At 42.5% G+C, this 22,718-nt stretch overlaps 1 protein-coding gene across 3 annotated transcripts in view; it reads left to right on the top strand.

The window, feature by feature from the left end:
* The window catches only part of LOC139273272 (syntaxin-binding protein 5), a 268,702-nt gene that overhangs the window by 28,305 nt on the left and 217,679 nt on the right, over positions 1 to 22,718 (top strand). For all 3 annotated transcript variants that reach the window (XM_070889953.1, XM_070889952.1, XM_070889951.1), the window contains exon 3: positions 22,193 to 22,274. In XM_070889953.1, the coding sequence (XP_070746054.1) occupies positions 22,193 to 22,274 (82 nt within the window). The remainder of the gene's footprint in view (positions 1 to 22,192; positions 22,275 to 22,718) is intronic.

The raw sequence follows: 22,718 nt of genomic DNA, 5'->3' as shown, positions 1-22,718 counted from the left end.
GTTGGGGTCCCTGCACTGATTCATGCAGCACCCCACTAGTTACTGGTTGCCAACCAGAGAATGAACCATTTATCCCGACTCTGTTCACTGTTAGTTAGCCAATCCTTTATCCATGCTAATATATTACCCCCAAGCCTGTGAACTTTTATCTTGTGCAGTAACCTTTTATGTTTCACCTTGTCAAATGCCTTCTGGAAATCCAAATGTACCACATCCCTGTTCGTTACATCCTCAACGAACTCCAGCAAATTTGTCAAACATGACTTCCCCTTCATAAATCCATGCTGACTCTGCCTGACCGAATTTTGCTTTTCCAAATGTCCTGCTACTGCTTCTTTAATAATGGACTCCAACACTTTCCCAACCACAGATGTTAGGCCAACTGGTCTATAGTTTCTATAGTTTTCTGCTTTTTGTCTGTCTCCTTTTTTAAATAGGGGCGTTTTCCAATCTGTTGGGATCTCCCCAGAATCCAGGGAATTTTGGTAAATTACAACCAATGCATCCACAATCCCTGCCGCTACTTCTCTTAAGACCCTAGGATGCAAGTCATCAGGTCCAGGGATTTTATCGGCCTTTAGTCCCATTATCTTACTGAGTACTACCTCCTTAGTGATTGTGATTGTGTTAAGTTCCTCCCCCACCCCTTTCGCCCCTTGACTATCCACTGTTGGAATATTGTTAGTGTCCTCTACATAAAGACTGATGCAAAATATTTATTCAGAGTTTCTGCCATCTCCATGTTCCCCATTACTAATTCCCCGGTCTCGTTCTCTAAGGGACCAACATTTACTTTAGCCACTCTTTTCCTTTTTATGTACCTATAGAAACTCTTGCTCTCTTTTTATATTTTGTGCTAGTTTACTTTCATAGTCTATCTTCCCTTTCTTAATCATTTTTTTTAGTCATTCTTTGTTGGCTTTTAAAAGCTTCCCAGTCTTCTGTCCTCCCACTAGTTTTGGCCACATTGTTTGCCCTTGTTTTTAGTTGGATACCGTCCTTTATTTCTTTAGTTAGCCACGGATAGCTATCTTTTCTCTTACACCTTTTCCTCTTGTCTGGAATATATTTTTCTTGAGAGTTGTGAAATATCTCCTTTAATGTACACCGCTGTTCATCAACTGTCCTACACTTTAATCTATTTTCCCAGTCCACTTTACCTAACTCAGCCTCATATCTTCATAGTCTCCTTTATTTAAGTTTAGTACGCTGGTTAGAGAACCAACTTTCTCACCCTCCATCTGAATTTGAAATTCATCATGCTATGATCACTCATTCCGAGGGGATCCTTTACTAGGAGATTGTTTATTAATCCTGTCTCATTACACAGGACCAGATCTAAGATAGCCTGCCCCCTGGTTGATTCCGTTACATATTGCTCAAGGAACCCATCCCTTATGCACTCTATGAACTCTTCCTCAAGGCTACCCTGACCAATTTGATTTGTCCAATCAATATGGAGGTTAAAATAACCCATGATTATTACTGTTCCCTTTTTACAAGCCCCCACTATTTCCTGGTTTATGCTCCGACCAACAGAGTTGCTACTGTTAGGGGGCCTAAAGACAATGACTTTTTCCCCTTATTGTTCCTTATCTCCACCCAAACTGTTTCAACACCCTCATCATTTGAGCCAATATCGTTTCTTCTTACTGCAGTGATCCCATCCTTTAGAGCTATCCCACCTCTTTTTCCTTTCTGTCTGTCCTTCCGGATTGTCAAGTACCCCTGAATATTTAATTCCCAATCCTAGTCACCTTGCAACCACATCTCTGTAATGACTATCAGATCATACCCATTTGTCCTGAATTTGTGCCGTCAACTCATCTATTTTGTTACAAATGCTATGTGCATTTAGACAAAGTGCCTTTAAGTTTGTTTTTTTACCCTTTTTTCCTGCTTGTTTCCTCTCTCCTTCAAACTCACTTTCTTTATTTTTGCTTTCAATTCCAGCTTTACTCCTTTCTCTACTGAATCTATTTTCAGGTTCCCATCCCCCTGCCAAGCTAGTTTAAACCCTCCCCAACAGCACTAGCAAACCCCCCTGGGAGAACATTGGTCCCTGCTCTGTTGACGTGCAACCCGTCCGGCATGGACATGTCCCACCCCTCCCAGAAGCTGTCCAAATGCCTCAGGAAACTAAAGCCCTCCCGCCTGCACCATGTAATCATCTGCTCTATCCTCCTATTTCTGTACTCACTAGCTCGTGGCACTGGAAGTAATCCGGAGATTACTACCTTTTGAGGTCCTACTTTTTAATCTCTCTCCTAGCTCCCTAAACTCTGCTTGCAGGACCTCATCCCTCTTCCTACCTATCTCATTGGTACTGATGTGGACCACAACCTCTGGCTGTTAACCCAGAATGCCCGACAGCTGCTCAGTGACATCCTTGACCCTGGCACCAGGGAGGCAACATACCATCCTGGAGTCACGCCTGTCTGCTCCCCTGACTAGCGAATCCCTTACCACTATAGCTCTTCCATTCATGTCCCCCCCCCGACCCCGTGCAGCTGAGCCACCCGTGGTGCCGTGAACTTGGCTCTGGCTGTACTTCCCAGAGCCACCATTGGCCCCACCGGCACTCAGAACAGAGTATTGGTTGGAGAGCGAGATGGACTCAGGGGACTGCTGCACTACCTGCCTAGTCCTCCTCTTCTGTCCGGCGGTTACCCAATCCCCATCTGCCTGCACACTCTTAAGCTGTGGGGTGACCACCTCTAGAAACGTGCGGAATTTAACTGAACAGTCACATAATTATATAAATTCATCTGAAATTCCTCGTAGGCCGAATAGATAATCTCAAACTTGACGCAGATCTTTTTCCATTTGTTGTTAGCCTCTCTTCTGTTTCCAGTCCAGTCAATGCAAATCGGCAATATTGCTGTTTAATTACCTTCTCAAAGAATCCCAGTGGCTAACCCATCCTGAATGCTTCCTAGTTTACCTGTGCTCTTCATCTAATCATTTATAGCAGTCCTTTGCCTGCATTTATTTTCCCAATATGAAGTTAGGCTAACTGTAATTACTGGGTTTGTATCTTTCTCCTGTATTGAATATTCTAACATGAATATCAGTACAGTTCAGAAAAATGTAAGCCAAAGCATCATTAATTTCCTCTTATTCCTTGAAGATTCAAGGACTAAGCCCATCTGGCTGACTAGCCTTATGGACATTTAATCCTATCTTCCGCAGAGGTCACCTTTTGCTAATATCAGCCTGTGCTACTGTATGTGCTGGAGTTTGTGAAACCTGATGTGCAGAGCCCATTCAGTATATCTGTCATACCCTGATCACCTGGAGTAGTTTTACCCAATTTGTCCTTCAGTGGACTCCCCTGTTCTTAGATTGTCATTACACCTTGCTGCTTTGGAAATTTCTCTCAATTTCACTTCCTTTTTCTGTTACTTTGTTTGACTTTTGTATGAATCATGATTCTCTCAATTTTTTGTTTCCTTGTATTGTTTATAAAGTATTTCTCCTTGTTTTTTAGATTCCAGCAAATCTTAGTAATTACTTAGTCAATCCATTTTTGTTCTTTTGAGGTCTGATTTCTCAAGTAGGTTTCTAAAGACTGCCTTCCCACCACAAGCGAGAGCGTAAGCGAGCCAAAAAGCTCAATCTTAACGAGACTCCAAAATCGAATCAACAATTCTACGATCACCAGGTCATGGGCAGTTACTTGCCTCCAGGCCACTAACCAGATCTGTTGAGTCACCAAGCACTAAACTTGACACAGCCTCAACTCCCAACTACCTGTTTTAGAGGTTGGATCAGGAAATCTGTTTGTATCTTTCACATCTTAGTTCTGGATGACGCCCACCCCCCCCCCACCACCGTGCCATCTGTCCCTTCAACCTCCAGTGGCTCAGTGGATAGCATTCTCGCCTGAGTCAGGGACTTAAGCCCCAAAAATCTAGGCTGACACTCCAGTGCAGTACTGAGGGAGTGCTGCACTGTCGGAGGTGCTGTTTTTTTGGATGAGACGTTAAACTGAAGCCCGGTCTGCTCTCCCAAATGGACGAAAAGATCCCATGGCACTATTTTGAAGAAGAGCAGGGGGAGTTATCCCTGGCGTCCTGGCCAATATTTATCCCTCAATCAACATAACAAAAACGGATTATCTGGCCGTCATCACATTGCTGTTTGTGGGAGCTTGTTTGTGCGCTGCCGCGTTTCCCACATTACAACAGTGATTACACTCCAAAAGTACTTCATTGACTATAAAGTGCTTTGAGATATCCGTTGGTCGTGAAAAACGCTATATAAATCCAAATCTTTTTTTAATGTTGAAAACCCCTTTAATTAGCACATGCCCATTTTCTGCAGCATTCCTTAACAGGTCGAACAGCTCCCCGCCCACCTGCTCGCTTTGTGCTGGCAGGCGGTAGTTGTTACCAATTAATACTTTGCTGTCCTTATCACTCAGATCTTTGTGAACAACTCAGTTACAGACCTAGAGAAGAGAACCTTTATTGATGGTTGTCAGAGTCTGAGTTGAGTTAAAAAGAGATCTGTTACCATAATGGTAGTGCATTATAGATCACCTAATAGTGGGAAAAGATCGTGGATGCAGTGCTAAGTTTGGTTTTGGGTAACAAAGCAGAAGGAGTGAGTCATGATTTGTTAGACAGAGAAACACTTGGGAAGCAGTGACCGTAATCTGACTGGAGTCAAACTAAAAATAAGGAAAAAGAAGTGTGCAAGATAAACAGGTTGGACTGGAAATTAGCTCATTTCTGTGGGATGGAAAAGGACCGAGCCCAGGTTAATTATTTTGGGGGAAAAAAAGTAGCAGATCAAGTAGGGAACCCGCAGAGGTAGATATTTAAATATTCGATGGATAGGGTACAGATTAAATAGATTTTAGCTAAGAATAAAAGCATGGATTAATGGGTTAGAGCAAAAATTATGTTTAAAGAAAGAGGCACATGATAAATACAGCAGGGTCATACTGAAAAAAAGTGCTAATTATAGAAGGGTAGGCAAAAGGGGAAACTAGAAAGGCTGAGATGGGATATGAAAGACAATTGGTCAACATCAAGCGAAGTAGTAAGGGATTTTAAAGAGCACTTAAATAAAGAAGGAATGGGGTCACTTGGGGACGGAGGAAGCCATCATATATTAAGTGGAGAGCTGTGTCAGGCGCAGCGTGCTGAATGGAATCTGCTGTTCAGGATAGTCCCCTTAGTTGTTGAATATTGAGTTGTAGAACGGAGTGGAGGAGTGGAGAGATCTGCGGTGAAAGTGCAGGTAAAAAGGGCTGTGAGAAGGTAAATGGTAATCTGGGTTTTACATGTAGGGGCACCGAATAAAAAGGAACGCTTTATAAAAAAAAAGGAATACTGAGTTTGTACAAGACATTGGTTAAGGTACAGTTAGAGTAGTGTGTTCCGTTCTGGGCAGTCATCAAAGGATATTAGAGTTATAGAAAGGCTCTTCTGACTATTCACTGGAATCATACCAAGGAAGTGAAATTATAGCTATGAAGAGAGGCTTGAAAAGTTCAGACTTTTTTCACGAACAGAGAAGGTTATGGATTGAGAAGAATCTAATGGCTTTCAAAATTATGAAAGATATTGGGAGGGTAAATAGTGAAAGATTGCTTCCACTGGTTAGCAAATTGGCAACAAGGGCTACAGACGGAGCATTATCATTTAAAGAATAAAGGGGAAATTAGGAATCTTTTCAGTTATTGGAATATGGAATACTTTATCAAAAGACGCTAGAGAGACTGGGATTATAGCATAATTGAAAAGGGAATTGGATAAGGATTTAAAAAGACAAGAGTACAGAAGGCAAATGAGGTTTGTGTCGATACCGCTCTGTGCTGTAATCTCTGATTTCTATCCGTACAATTTCAATCCCTTCCTGCACCCTTTCTATAGCTGCTGTGTCATTCCTTATCAATAATGCAGCTCCTCCACCTGTCTCCAGCTCTTGGCCATTCTCTGACATCAGCCATGATTCTGGATTCCAGTGATGTCAATATTCTCATTAGTCGCATATACCTTTAAACTCCGCTACATTTATTTGTGTTTATCCAAAACACTGGCGCCTTTTTAAATTTGATGATTTTAGTTCGGAACATTAGACCTGAACTTGCAGCTGGCGAATGCCTATGGACCACAAGTAAAATCCGTACTTGCCTGATGGCCCCGGACCTGCAAAGGTTCGTGCTCCTGGGCCTGTAGCGTACGCCTGAATTAAGGCCCACGTATCCCAGGGTCGCTTGCGGTTCGCAAGTGTCCCTGCAATCATGTGGGCTGGCCCAACCAATCAAAAAAGGGGATTCCCATCATGCTTATGGGGATTTCATTTACGTATGGAATCCCTATAAGTATCATAGGAATCATAAAAAATACATTTTCACACAACCTAAATAAAAATAAATCATCGCATGTTTAAAATTAATTAAAATACAATTTAATTAAACATTTAAAACACATTTAATTTTTTGAAAAATAAATGTAAACATTTAAAATAACACTAATTTTAAAGGTTTTTGAATGTTTAAATGTTTTTAAAAAATGTTGTTTTAATATTTATTTTCACCTGTACGCTAGTAAAAGAAGGTCTTACACCTGCTTTTACCAGGCGTAAGAGTGTCGTGAATATTCGCTGGGCAGCTTGCCAGCAATGCACCAGCGAATGTCCACTCCCATCGGATTCGTACAATCTGTCAAGCTGAAACTTGACAGATCGCAAACTCTGGGTTTTTGCACATGTGTATCGCGTGCGTAAACTCAGAACTTGCGGGGCACTTAAGACAGCATACGTGGTCATAGGCCCTGGAAAATCCAATCCAGTATGTTTACTCTTTCCCTTCCTGGTGTAAATTAAGGGTACGGTAGTGTAATGGTTATGATACTGAACCTGTAATGCAGAGAATGTGAATTCAATCCTACCACTGCAGTTTTTTGAAAAAATCTGGAAATAAAAAGCTGGTATCCGCAAAAGTGACCATGAAACTGTCAAATTAACGCAAAAACCAAACCGGTTCACTAATGTCCTTTAGGGAATGAAACCTGCCATCCTCACCTGGTTTGGACCTAAATGTGAATAGTCCAATTTGCTAACTTTTCCCTGTTCCAATGTCCCAGGAATCTGAAACCTTCCACTTTATAACGTCTCTCTGATTGGGCAGAATGGCCTGTTTCTGTGCTGTACATTTTACATAATTGTATGTAATTTTCTTTCCCCCTAACTGATCCAATGCTTGGCACTGGGAGTAATGAGGACGGCGTGGGAGAAGAGAGAGAGATACACACAAAGTGGAAAGGGGAGAAATAGAGAAAGACTCGCATGGAGTGAAGGGAGAGAGTTGCATGTGAAATGGGGGAAAGAGAGTCGCACACATAAGGGAAGAGGGAGAGTGATGCACAAAGTGAAGGGGAAAAGAGAAATGCATAGTGACTCATGAAGTAAGGGGAGAGAGAGAGACATGCGCACAAAGTAAGGAGGCAGGAGAGAGATGCACCCAATGGGGAAGGAGAGATGCACAAAGTCGGAGTAGAAGAAAGAGAAGCTCAGGAGCAGGAGTGTGGCGCTCACAAAATGGGAGGGGAGAGGAGAGAGGGGCAAGTAAGGGGCTAAGAGTTTGATTTTTATGTTGCATAAGTGTGTTGTGAGCGAAGATGGCTTAAAATATGGCAACAAAAAATTTTACTTTGGAGCGCCAGGATTTTGCTCCACTGAAATTGGTCATGTTCCTCCCTGGCTCCTCCCAAGAGATACAGTGTCAGCACTTTAATCCTGCTCCCTCCCCGCTGGCTTACTCTTCATTTAAAAGTGTTTTCACGGAAATACCTGTGCCTACGTGCTTCTGGCCTTGAGCCCAGTTGCCTCTGACTCCACGTGGATTCACTACTATACTCCTATCCGGTGCCTATTCTTTGTTTCCAGGACTAGCCAAAGACAAGTTTGATGCAGCTTGGTGCTTCCAGTCCCCACCTTCCCCTCAGTGCTCCCACAGTCCAGCCCTCCGGTGCACCTTCCCCTAATACTTGGACAATTCAGCCCTCGCCATTTTTGCTATGTCTCAGCCACCCTCACTAATCCCATGTGTGTGTGCTACACAGTATAATGCTCCTGTATTGAATAATAACATAGTTAATTGGTGTAACAGTGCTGCATGTTATAACATTTCTGGGAACAGTAGAACCATAGTAGTTTACAGCGCAGAAGGAGGCCATTTGGCCCATCATGTCTGCACTGGTTTTTTGATTGGGACGACCAAATCTCGATGCCCTGTATCTTTCGCTGCTACAAATATTTATCCTATTTTTCCTTAAGATTTAATGGTCTCTGTCTCAACCACTCTTTGTAGTAAAGTATTTATGCTCCAACAACCCTCCATGTAATGAAATGTATCCTCGTATTGATTTTAAATTGATGGCCCATCATTTTATTGGGTATAACACCTCTTTTGTGTAGTACATTGTGTGCTACATGGTATCATGCTCCAGTCCTTCTGCAATATTGCATCATCCAATTCACAATGGAACTACTAATGTTAACATGAAAGGCGGTTGAAGATTAGAGTGTGTCTATTGAAGGATAAATTAGGTAAACCTATTCCAAGTGATCAGGATAGAACAGATATATGAATGGGTTCTTCAAGTCAGGTTTCACAAAAGAGGACTGTAGATAAATTCCAGTTATGGTAAACTGGGTGAAGTAGTCACATATAGAAGTTAGTAAAGGATGTGCTGTGCTGAAAATGGAAGGATTAGATTCCATAAGGCTCCTGGGTCAGATGGGATAAGTACTGGGAACAGTCAGCACGGTTTGACAGTAACAAGTCATACTTTACAAATCTTCTGCCATTCTTTGAGGGGTAACTAAGCCAGTATGTTGGGCAATCCAACAGATGTTCATTTGGATTTTCAAAGGACATGGATAAAGTTCCTCATGGGAGAATAGTAGAAAGAGTTAGGGGTTATGAAATAGATGAATAGTATTGATTAATTGAATTGGCAGCAGAAGACCACGCGCAGCTGGTGTTGAATGGAAAGTCTGTCTAGGGGAAGTCACCAGTAAACTTTCACCGAGATCTGTTCTGGGACCTTTGAAGTCTACTAATGTTAAATTTGCTGGTGACACAAAAGCAACCTGGGTTGGGAATGAGTCAACAGGGTGTGTGTTGTTTTCAGAGTGTCTTGGATTAATGACCTGAGATATGGCAGATGGATTCTAATGTGAAAAAATTTACGGTCACGTGTATAGAAGCAGGTAACAGTGTGTCACAGATGGACTTTATTTTAAGGTGGGCTGGTGTGATTGAGCTAAGCACAACTCCTATCAGATGTTCGTTCTTTTTCTTCCACTGCCCCCCCCCCACCCCTGGAAAAAAAAAGGTGTAGCACTAAAATTCCAGGGAGGCATGGTCCATCACTAATTTTAAAAAAAACACAATCAAATGAAAGTGGTAAAATCAGGGGAAATCAAATAAAATATTCCATGTGATGCCCACTAATGTGAAAGGCTCAACCCCACTGTGGTACAAGTGTTTCCCTTTTGCAGGGTCAACACCATTAAAACACCAGGGAAGGGATGACACGAAAAAGATATCCACTGGCATAGACTGAAGGGGAAAAGATTTGGGAGTGATAGCTGATCAGGTCAGCATGAAACAATTACCAGTGAGGCAAACTGGATATTGGACTGCATCTAGAGGGCATTGAATTACATATTATAAGTTATACAAGTGCGGTGTGGATCAGTGTTCTGGAGCATGATGCACAATTGTTTCAAAATGGATATAGATGCATTAGAAAAACTTGAGAGACTGTGCAGGAATGATTCTTGGGTTTAGAGGACTAAATTAAGAAGAAAAGATGAACTGACTACATTTTTCTTAGCTGTAGAAAAGAAGGATGATGGAGTTTCACAAAAATGGAAGTACAGCAAAGGCTCAAGTCAGCAACCAGTTTAACTTTCAGAATGAACACAGGACCAGAGGACACGAGTACAAAATTTATGAGACTGAAGAAAGGTTAGAGATTAGAAAATAAACCTTTTTCTATTGGATTAAAACAGGCTTCCAGAGAAGGTGATTTAGTCAAGGTCAGCTGATGGCTGTGAAAGGAAGCTGAATTGATATGTCAAAGGTTTTGACTGTTAAAGATTGGAATAACGATGCTTATTTTTTCCATAACAAGTAATTTACTGTTTCTTGAAATATGGGTGATTGTTTTGGTGTGGAGTAAAGTGGGTTTGATGGGTTGAATGGGTTTTTTGGATAAATTCACGAATCATAACTCCCAAGCAGGGAGCAGTGCTTGAAGAGAGTATTTTTTGGAGATAGGGCTACAACATTGAATTACGTTGACATGCATTGTCTATGCTCATGCATTAAGCATGGCCGCACTGGATGATGTATCATAAGGCTGGTGGAGCTCAGGTCACAAGTGTTGGAGAGAAGGTGGAAAGTTAGAGTAAGGTCACTAAATATTCAAAGGCCGAATGATAAGTAGCTTGAAGAATGGAATATGGCCACATGTTTCCTGTGGTGATGATATATTTGCCCAAACTAATATATTCATGAGAAGGGAGAAAGAGTAGAGTGGTCTGCTTGCCAGGCTAAGTCAGCTTTAGGTATTTAGTAATGAGGAAGGAGAAAGATTGAAATAAGTTCTGGGTAATGAGGAGATGCTAGTAAGTGACGTAAAAATAGGAGAACATTTGGGGAGCAGAGATCACAATATAAAGAGGTTCATTGTAAGAATGGAAAACAAAAAGTTGAGGAAAAGAGTACTTCACTGGGAAAAGTATTTTATAGCTTCATTTGAAAGACACTGTATTCAGATTAAACGGGAAGAAAAATGACTGCAAAACCTATCATGAATGTGAGATATTGGGTGTCAGTCACAGTTCAGTGGTAGCACTTTTATCTCTGAGTCTCAAGGTTGTGGGTTCAAGCCCCACTCCAGAGACTTGAGCCGGTGATCTTGACTGACACTTCAGTGCAGTACTGAGGGAGTGCTGCACTCCAGAGGTGCTGTTCTTCAGATGAGACTAAAACGAGGCCCCATCTGCCCTCGGGTGGATGTAAAAGATCCCAAAGAAGAGCAGAGGAGTTCTCCCTTGTGTCCTGGCCAATATTTATCCCTCAACCAAAATCACTAAAACCGATTAACTGGCCATTTATCTCAGTGCTGTTTGTGGGGACTTGCTGTGCACAAAGTGGCTCAACGCTACTGACTCAAAGATGAGAGTGCTACCAACTGACCCACGGCTGATATGGCAAAAGTACATCATTGGTTGTGAAGTACTTTAGGGCATCTTGATATTGTTAAAAGTGCTATAGAAATGCAAATGCAAGAGAAAGAGATATTAGAGGTAATCTGTGTGCAGAGATGGAAGACGTGGGTATGAAACATAGAAACATAGAAAATAGGTGCAGAAGTAGGCCATTTGGCCCTTCGATCCTGCACCACCATTCAATAAGATCGTGGCTGATCATTCACCTCAGTACACCTTTCCTGCTTTCTCTCCATACCCCTTGATCCCTTTAGCTGTCAGGGCCATATCTAACTCCCTCTTGAATATATCCAACGAACTGGCATCAACAACTCTCTGTGGTAGAGAATTCCACAGGTTAACAACTCTCTGAGTGAAGAAGTTTCTCCTCATCTCAGTCCTAAATGGCTTATCCCTTATCCTTAGACTGTGTCCCCTAGTTCTGGACTTCCCTAACATCGGGAACATTCTTCCTGCATCTAACCTGTCCAGTCCCGTCAGAATTTTATATGTTTCTATGAGATCCCCTCTCATCCTTCCAAACTCCATTGAATACAGGCCCAGTCAATCCAGTCTCTCCTCATATGTCAGTCCTGCCATCCCGGGAATCAGTCTGGTGAACCTTCGTTGCACTCCCTCAATAGCAAGAACATCCTTCCTCAGATTAAGAGACCAAAACTGAACACAATATAACAGGTGAGGCCTCACCAAGGCCCTGTACAACTGCAGGAAGAAAGACCTCCCTGCTCCTACACTCAAATCCCTTAGCTATGAAGGCCAACATACCATTTGCAGCCTTCACCACCTGCTGTACCTGAATGCCTATGTTCAATGACTGATGTACCATGACACCCAGATCTCGTTGCACCTCCCCTTTTCCTAATCTGCCGCCTCTTAGCATCCTCCTCACAGCTCACACCGCCACCCAGCTTAGTGTCATCTGCAAACTTGGAGAGATATTACACTCAATTTCTTCATCTAAATCATTGATGTATATTGTAAATAGCTGGGGTCCCAGCACTGAGCCCTGCGGCACCCCACTAGTCACTGCCTGCCATTCTGAAAAGGACCCGTATATCCCGACTCTCGGCTTCCTGTCTGCCAACCAGTTCTCTATCCATGTCAGTACATTATCCCCAATACCATGTGCCTTAATTTTGCACACCAATCTCTTGTGTGAGACCTTGTCAAAAGACTTTTGAAAGTCCAAATACACCACATCCACTGGTTCTCCCTTGTCCACTCTACTAGTTACATCCTCAAAAAATTCTAGAAGATTTGTCAAGCATGATTTCCCTTTCATAAATCCATGCTGACTTGTCACTGCTTTCCAAATGTGCTGCTATTTCATCTTTAATAATTGATTCCAACATTTTCCCCACTACTGATGTCAGGCTAACTGGTCTATAATTACCCGCTTTCTCTCCCTTTTTTAAAAAGTGGTGTTACATTAGCTACCCTCCAGTCCATAGGAACTATCCAGAGTCGATAGACTGTTGGAAAATGATCACCAATGCATCCACTATTTCTAGGGCCACTTCCTTAAATACTCTGGGATGCAGACTATCAGGCCCCGGGGATTTATCGGCCTTCAGTCTCATCAATTTCCCTAACACAATTTCCCGCTTAATAAGGATTTCCTTTAGTTCCTCCTTCTTTCTAGACCCTCGGTCCCCTAGTATTTCCAGAAGGTTATTTGGGTCTTCCTTTGTGAAGACAGAACCAAAGTATTTGTTCCACTCGCCTGCCATTTCTCTGTTCCCCATTATAAATTCATCTGAATCTGACTGCAAAGGATCTACGTTTGTCTTCACTAATCTTTTTCTCTTCTCATAGCTATAGAAGCTTTTCCAGTCAGTTGTTATGTTCCCAGCAAGCTTCCTCTCATATTCTATTTTCCCCCTCCTAATTAAACCCTTTGTCCTCCTCTGCTGAATTCTAAATTTCTCCCAGTCCTCAGGTTTGCTGTTTTTTTCTGGCCAATTTATATGCCTCTTCCTTGGATTTAACACTATCCTTAATTTCACTTGTTAGCCACGTTTGAGCCACCTTTCCCGTTTTATTTTTACTCCAGACAGGGATGTACAATTGTTGAAGTTCATCCATGTGATCTTTAAATGTTTGCCATTGCCTATCCACCGTCAACCCTTCAAGTATCATTCGCCAGATTCACGTCTCATACCATCGAAGTTACCTTTCCTTAAGTTCAAGACCCTAGTCTCTGAATTAACTGTGTCACTCTCCACCTTAATAAAGAATTCTACCATATTATGGTCGCTCTTCCCCAAGGGGCCTCGGACAACAAGATTGCTAATTAATCCTTTCTCATTGTACATCACCCAGTCTAGGATGGCCAGCCCTCTAGTTGGCTCCTCGACATATTGGTCTGGAAAACCATCCCTAATGCACTCCAGGAAATTCTCCTCCACCGTACGGCTACTAGTTTGGTTAGCCCAATCTATATGTAGATTAAAGTCGTCCATGATAACTGCTGTACCTTTATTGCACGCATCCCTAATTTCTTGTTTGATGCTGTCCCCAACCTCACTACTACTGTTTGGTGGTCTGTACACAACTCCCACTAGCGTTTTCTGCTCTTTGGTATTCCGCAGCTGCACCCATACCGATTCCACATCATCCAAGCTAATGTCCTTCCTTACTATTGTGTTAATTTCCTCTTTAACCAGCAACGCTACCCCACCTCCTTTTCCTTTCTGTCTATCCTTCCTTAATGTTGAATACCCCTGGATGTTGATTTCCCAGCCTTGGTCACCCTGGGGCCATGTCTCCGTGATGCCAATTATATCATATTCGTTAATTGCTGCCTCCGCAGTTAATTCATCCACCTTATTACGAATACTCCTCGCATTGAGGCACAAAGCCTTCAGGTTTATCTTTTTAACACACTTTGCCCCTTTAGAATTTTGCTGTAATGTGGCCCTTTTTGTTTTTTGCCTTGGGTTTCTCTGCCCTCCACCTTTTCTTTTCTTCTATCTTTTGCTTCTGCCCCCTTTCTACGTCCCTCTGTCTCCCTGCATAGGTTTCCATCCCCCTGCCATATGGTTCTTAATGAATACTTTCCTTTTGATTTCACAAAAGAGAGGGATGTGCAGTGTGAAATATTAGATGAAATAAACGCATTGAGAGAGGAAGTATTGAGGGATTTAGCATCTTTGAAAGTTGATAATTCGCCAGGATCGGATGAAATGTATCCCAGCCTGTGAAGAGAAGCAAGAGAGGAAATAGCCGAGGCTCTGTCCATCATTTTCCAGTCATATCTGGCTACAGATGCCGAACGACTGGAGGACTGCTAACACTGTACCATTGTTTAAAAAGGGAGAAAGGGCTACACTGAGTAATTACAGGTCAATCAGTCTGACCTCGGTGGTGGGAAAATTATTGGAAAACATTCTGAGGGACAGGATAAATCTTCATTTAGAAAGACACAGATTAATCAAGGACAGTCAGCATGGATTTGTTAAGGGAAGGTCGTGTCTGACGGACTTGATTGAATTTGTTGAGGCGGTAACAAGGAGGGTCGATGAGGGTAGTGCGTTTGATGTAATGTGTATGGATTTTAGCAAAGCTTTTGATAAGGTCCCACATGGCAGACTGGTCACGAAAGTAATAGCCCATGGGATCCAAGGCAAAGTGGCAGATTGAATCCAAAATTGGTTCAGAGGTAGGAACCTAAGGGGAATGGTCGGAGTGTTTTTGTGACTGGAAGGCTGTTTCCAGTGGGGTTCCGCAGGGCTCTGTACTAGGTCCGTATTCGAAAATGGGGGAGGGGGAAGGGGTCAGGTGAGGAGAAATTTAGATATCTGAAGAGAAAGGTCAATGCAATAGAGCAGTGTGTCGATTTGGGTAAAACTAAGCAGAGTGTGACAGGAAGGGACAGAGAGTGTAATGGTAGTAGTGAAGCAGAGAATAAGGTCAAAGTAGGGAATAATGGTAAAAAAAATAATTAAAAGCTCTTTATCTGAATGCACGGAGCATTGTAACAAGATAGACGAACTAGTGGCACAAATGGAGATAAATGGGTTTGATCAAATAGCCATTACAGAGACGTGGTTGCAAGGTGATCATGGTTGGGAATCAAATGTTTCAGGGTACTTGAGGTTTTGAAAAGATAGGCAGAATGGTAAAGGATGGGGGTAGTCCTGATAAAGAATGACATAAGGACAGCAGAGAGAAAGGATCTTGGCTCAGAAGATCAGGAAGCAGAATCAGTATGGGTGGAGATAAGGAATAACAAGGGGCAGAAACACTGGTGGGAGTAGTTTATAGACCCACTAACAGTAGCTGTATGGTTGGACAGAATATTAATCAAGAAATTGTAGGAGCTTGTAACAAAGATAATGTAATAATCATGGGGGACTTCAATATTCAGATAGACTGGACAAATCAAATTGGTAAAGGTAGTCTGGAGGACAAGTTCATGGAATGTATTTGGGACAGTTTCTTAGAACAAAACGTCATTGAACCAACCAGGGAACAGGTTATTTTAGATCTTGTATTGTGTAATGAGACAGAGTTAATTAGCAATCTCATAGTAAAGGATTCTCTGGGGCAGAGTGATCATAATACGATAGAATTTCACATTATGTTTGAGGGTGACTTGCCTAGGTCCGAAATTAGAGTCTTAAACTTAAATAAAGCCATTTACATAGGTATGAAGGGTGAGTTGGCTAAGGTAGATTGGAAAAATAGATTAAAAGGTATGGCAGTAGAAAAGCAGTGGTTAGCATTTAAAGAAATGTTTCATAATTCTCAACAAAAATACATTCCATTGAGAAACAAAAACTACACAGGAAAAGTGATCTAACCGTGGCTAACTAAAGAAATTCAGATTGAAAGAAGAGGCTTATAATGTTGCGAAGAATAGTAGTAAGCCTGAGGATTGGGAGAATTTCAGAAACCAGCAAAGGATGACCAAAACATTGATCATGGAAAAAGTAGATTGAGAGAAAACTAGCAAGAAATATAAAAACAGATTGTAAGAGCTTCTACAAGTATGTGAAAAGGAAGCAAGTAGCAAAAGTAAACATTGGTCCCTTAGAGGCTGAGGCAGGAGAAATTATTATGGGGAATAAGGAAATGGCAGAGACGTTAAACAAATATTTTGTAACTGTATTCACAGTAGAAGATGCAAAAAGCATACCTAAAATGGTGGGGAACCAAGGGCCTAATGAGGGTGAGGAACCGAATGTAATTAATATGAGAAAAAGTACTAGAGAAACTAATGGGACTAAAAGCCGACGACATCCCCTGGACCTAGAATCATAGAAGTTTACAACACAGAAGGAGGCCATTTTGGCCCATCGTGTCTGCCGGCCAACAAGAGGCTATCCAGTGTAATCACACTTTCCAGCTCTAGGTCTGTAACCCTGCAGGTTACGGCACTTCAAGTGCACATCCAAGTACTTTTTATATGTGGTGAGGGTTTCTGCCTCTACCACCCTTTCAGGCAGTGAGTTCCAGACCCCCACAACCCTCTGGGTGAAGAAATTTCCCCTCATCTCCTCTGGAGGTAATGTATTCGCATGGATGGAAGATTAGTTAATGGACAGAAAACAGAGTGGGGATAAACAGATCTTTTTCAGGTTGGCAGGCTGTAACTAGTGGGAATACGCAAGGATCAGTGCTGGGGCCTTAGCTATCAACAATCGATATTAATGACCTAGATGAAGGGACCAAGTGTAATGCATCCACATTTGCTGACGATACAAAGCTAGGTAGGACAGTAAGCTGTGAGGAGAACACAAACGTCTGCAAAGGGATATAGATTGAGTGAGTGGGCAATAAGGTGGCAGATGGAGTATAATGTTCGGAAATGTGAGGATGTTCACTTTGGTAGGAGGAACAGAAAAACAGATTATTTTTTAAATGGTGAGAAACTTTTAAATGTTGGTGTTCATAGAGATTTTGGTTTCCTTGTGCAAGAAACACAGAAAGCGAGCATGCAGGTACAGCAAGCAATAAGGAAGGGAAATGATATGTTGTCCTTTATTGCAATGGAGTTGGAGTATAAAAATAAGGACGTCTTGCTACATTTGTACAAGACCTTGGTGAGACCATACCATGAATACTGTGCACAGTTTTGGTCTCTTTATCTAAGGAAGGATATACTTTGGAGGCAATGCAGCGGAGGTTCACTGGATTGATTTCTAGGGTGAGAGCGCTGTCTTACAATGAGAGATTGTGTAGAATGGGCCTATACTGTCTAGAGTTTAGAAGAATGTGAGGCGATCTCATTGAAACATATACGATTCTGAAGGGGATTGACAGGGTAGATGCTGAGGTTGTTTCCCCTGGCTGGAGTGTCTAGAACTAGGGGGCACAGTCTCTGGGTAAGGGGGAGGGCATTAAACACCGAGATGAGGAGGAATTTCTTCACTCAGAGGGTTGTGAATCTTTTGAATTCTCTGCTTCAGAGGGCTGTGAATGCTGAGTCTCTGAATATATTCAAGGCTGAGATAGATAGATTTTTGGAGTCTAGGGGAATTAAAGGATATGGAGATCAGGAAGGAAAGTGGAGTTGAGGTCGATGATCAGCCGTGATCTTATTGAATGGTGGAGCAGTCTCAAGGGGCAGTATGGCCTACTCCTGCCCTTATTTCTTATGTCCCTTGTTTTTTGTGGTATATATCAATGACTTAGATTTGAATGTAGGGGGTATGATTAAGAAGTTTGCGGATGATATAAAAATTGGCCGTGTGGTTGATGATGAAGAAGAAAGCAGTAGACTGCAGGAAAACATCAGTAGACTCGTTAGGTGGGCAGATAAGTGGGAAATGGAATTCAATCCCGAGAAGTGTGAGGATGCATTTAGGGAGGGCTAACAAGGCATGGGAATACGCAATAAATGATAGGACACTGAGAAGTGTAGCGGGACCGAGAGCATGTGCACAGATCCTTGAATGTAACAGTACAGGTAGATAAGGTGGTTAAGAAGGCATACGGGATATTTGCCTTTATCTGCCGAGACATAGAATACAAGAGCAGGGATTTATGCTTCAACTGTATAACACACTAGTCAGGCCACAGCTAGAGTACTGCATGCAGTTCTGGTCACCACATTACAGGAAAGATGTGATTGCACTAGAGAGGGTACAGAGGAGAATTACGAGGATGTTGCCTGGACTGGAGAATTTTAGCAATGAGAAAAGATTGGATAAGCTGCGGTTTTCTTCTTTGGAACAGAGGAGGCTGAGGAGAGACCTAATTGAAGCGTATAAAATTATGAGGGGCCGAGATAGAGTAGATCGGAAGGGCCTATTTCCCTTAGCAGAGGGGTCAACAACCAGGGGTCATAAAGTTAAAGTAATTGGTAGGTGGTTTAGAGAGGATTTGAGGGGAATTCTTTTCACCCAGAGGGTGGTGGGAGTCTGGATCTCACTGCCTAAAAGGGTGGTAGAGGCAGAAACCCTCACCACATTTAAAAATTACTTGGATGTGCACTTAAAGGGTCCAAAATTGCCCAGGAGTTGCTCCGTTTTTTTTGGAGCAACTTGATTTTCTGGAGTATCTTAAAAATCCCCATTTTGCACATTCAATTTGTGCCAGTGTGAGTGAGATAGTTAGGATTTGTTTAGTTTAGTTTATTTTTTTTAAAAAGGGGTCGTTACCAGCCACCTATGCCAGTTTTGGCCATTTAAGCCACTTTGGACGGCTAATAGTTGCTCCAAACTAACTTAGGCCAGCATATGTGGCCACGTGGCCGCACAGAAAACCCTTGCGGAGAGTTAAATCAGCGCTGGTAGCCAGATATAGGGACGGGAAGGGAAGCGGAGGGGACCTTACAAAGCACTAAATAAAGCACAACAACATTGAAGAAGCATAAAAACCATCAAGAAGAAATAAAAAATAAAACTTAAGTCCTACCTTCCTAACTCGGGCCCGGGAAGTCAGCGGGCCGGCCGATGTGAGAGGCCACTCGGTCGGTGATAGGTGCGGGCGGGAGAGCACTGGGAACTGGCCACAGGCTCGCAGAACACACAGACAGGCTGGGCTGGGCACCCAGAAGACACAGGCTGTTGGCAGCAGGAATCAATGGACAGCGGCTGGTGCGGGAGGCCACTCGGCCGGGGATAGGTGCGGGCGGGAGAGTACAGGGAACTGGCTGATTGCCAATGTTATTCACTACTACGCATGTGAACGCTCCAATGCGCAGCGCTGCCAGCACTCGTTCATGCACAGGGCCCTAGCTCCGCCCCCCAATGGAATTGCCACGGCACGCCAAGCCCCGGGAGAGTCAACAGAGCGGCCAGAATCCGGGGACATCTTTTTGGTGCCGTTTTGAGCCTAGGAAGTCGGTGCATCTCTCGTGAATGTGCCGAAAGAAATAGGTGGGGCAAATTTGGGCCCAAAGTACCATAACCTACAGGGCTACGGACCAAGAGCTGGAAAGTGGGATTAGGCTGGATAGCTTTGTCGGCCAGCACGAACACGATGTGCCAAATGACCTCCTTCTGTGCTGTAAATTTCCATGATTCTATGATTATTCTATGAAGTTCTTTTTTCTTTCTTTGAACAAGAAATGAAAAAATCAAATGTATTCCAGTAATGAGGAACAGGAGTGTATCAAAGGGTGGGGTTCAATATTGAAATATTCAAATTTGAAAGTAAGAGTCATTTAGCACTTGCAGGTAATAAAGAAAGCTGGGAGAAATATGAAGAATATAGAAAAGCTACAGAGAGATTCGGCTGGACAAGAGAGGATAGCGGTGAAAATGAGCCAAAAACCATCAAGGGCTGTTATATAGGAATATTTCTAGTAAGAGGATAGATGAGGTAGTGGCAAGGCTACTAAAGGATGGAGGCAAAGCTTGTAGTAGAGAGTGAGGGAAGAGGTACCAAAATACTTTACTTCAGTTTTCACAGTACTGTAAAGTGGATAATAGGGATGTAGAACCACCACCAGGGTTTGAAATAGCAGAGGCTCTAAAATTTTGTGGGAAGGAAATCTGTCCCAGATGGCTGGAGGGTGGGAAACGTGACTCTCCTCTTCAAAGAGAGAGAGATGGGGATAAGTTGGGAAATTACAGGCCAGGTCGTCTCACTTTGGTTATCCCAAAGCAAGTGTTCTACTCGGAACTCTTTCACGGCAAACGAGCCAAAGGTGGGCAGAGGAAATGTTACAGGGACACCCTCAAAGCCTTGCTAAAAAAGTGCAACATCCCCACTGACACCTGGGAGTCCCTGGCCCAAGACCGCCCTAAGTGGAGGAAGTGCATCCGGGAGGGCGCTTGAGTCTCGTCGCCGAGTGCATGCAGAAATCAAGCGCAGGCAGTGGAAAGAGCGTGCGGCAAACCAGTTCCACCCACCCTTTCCCTCAACGACTATCTGTCCCGCCTGTGATAGAGACTGTGGTTCTCGTATTGGACTGTTCAGCCACCTAAGGACTCATTTTAAGAGTGGAAGCAAGTCTTTCTCGATTTCGAGGGATTGCCTATGATGATGATGTTGGTTATTGGTAAATTACTGGAGTCTACAGTAAAAGATGAAGCTATTAAGCATTTGAAGAACCAAGTTAATCAGGGCTGGTCAATACGGATTTCCTACACGCAGGCTGTGCTTGACCAACGTTGGAGAGTTCTTCAGTGAATTGATGGAGAATGGATAAAGGAAATGCAGTGGATGCAATTGTATAAATTTTCGATGAGCATTGGATAAGAGAGGAAACACTGTTGCAATGTAGGCAAATGCAACAGCTAATTTGCATGCAGCAAGGTCCCACAAACAGCAATGATACAAATGTCCAGATAATCTGTTTTGGTAGTTTAGGGATGAAGACCCCAGGAGAACTCCCCTGCTTGTCCTGGAATAGTGTGGCGGGAACTTTTACATCCACCGGAACAGGCAGAGTGTGCGTCGGTTTAACTTCTTATCTAAAAGATGGCACCTCTAACAATGCAGTGCTCTCTCAGTACTGCATTGAAATGTTGGCATTAAGATTGTGTGCTCAAGAACTGCAGTGAGGCTTGAATCCATGACCTTCTAAGGGCACGAGTACTACCCACTGAGCCAAGCTGACGTTATGTAGCAGACAATTAGGAAGAACAAACAATTACTTGCCTCTTAAGCAACTTTTTTTTTTACAGTGGCAGTTTAACAGTATTGCAGATATCTCCCAGCTATGTATCTTTATTATTAAGTGTATGATTTTTTTTTTTAACCTTTTATCATTCATGTGATTCTATATATTGAGTAAATCTGTGCAGCCATGGGCAAACCTGTCATTACATTACAGTGGGACAATGCTAAATACCAGAAACTGCCTATGATGATGATGGTTATTGGGTTCTAGGCTACCCGTGAGCAACAAGTTTTTTTTGATAAAATACATCTATTTATTTAGCTGCTTTCAGCTGCTGTCTGCTGAACCACTACATTAGGGAATGGAAACATTTGGCTCAAAGTTTGAACAAAAATGAAGGAGGAAAATACTAGAATTGAACAGCAAGATACAAAAGAATGAGAAATATATATATATAGGTCCAAATTTGGATAGGACTTCATCGGACAATTTACCTATCTGGAATGCTAACTACTTTTGTTTCTGTCGGTTTTGCGATTTTCCATTTTATGTTGAAATGTTTTATATCAGTGCACAGAGGGGGTTACATCTGAATTGCCTTCTGCGCGCACAGAGTTTGAAAAGAAGAAAAAATAAGAAAGGAGAAAAAAACACAGGGAAAACCCTGTTTTCACCCCAAACACCATGAGACCCATGCCTGATGACTGGTTGATGCTGGTGACTGAGGATCCATGTAACATTGACCTTGCGTAGGAGGCCTGTAATGTTAACCGTATGACATTGGCACTACTGTTCCAGAGTTTGCGGCGCAGTAAGACAGTGCCCCAATGCTTTATCTGATGGCTTGGCAAGTTTATCCTGAGTTTGAATCGCTGGGAAATGTTAACTTTCCTTAACCATGTGAATCTTCAGCTTTGGGCGACCAGGGGTGGAGTGTTACTGCCAACATGACAGTGCTGCAGGAGTGATCCAACTGCAGTTCTTGATTAATGAGGTTAGTTCTTTGGGGGTTTTGGGCTTCAGAGGGATTGAAAAAGTGCACAAAATGTTTCTATCGCCTTTTACCTGTGGTTTTGAGATGTATTATGCAAGATTAATTTTTAATTGGCATTTTGATCGCAGCCTTTAAAAAGAGATATTTAAATTGTATAGCTTGGATAAAAGAATCATAAACCTAATCAACAGGATCGAATTGGTCATTTACATGTTGAATATATAAATATATAAAACCCAACTAGATGCTATAGAATGAATGAAAGTAATATGTTTTACAATATGCTTGCAATTTCTGTGATGTATTGTGAAAGGAACTGTTCATGGGTCCAAATTGTATTTACTGCAACAGAAATTGAACTAGATTGGGATTTTCCATTTGCTTCTAAATGTATTGAATTTATGGGCATGATGCACATGATGTATGATTTGATGACCCCACACA

The sequence above is a fragment of the Pristiophorus japonicus genome, chromosome 9 (assembly GCF_044704955.1).
Source record: "Pristiophorus japonicus isolate sPriJap1 chromosome 9, sPriJap1.hap1, whole genome shotgun sequence".
Taxonomy (NCBI): domain Eukaryota; kingdom Metazoa; phylum Chordata; class Chondrichthyes; family Pristiophoridae; genus Pristiophorus; species Pristiophorus japonicus.
Note: the sequence above shows the minus strand (reverse complement) of the source record. Positions and strands in the feature narration are given on the sequence as shown.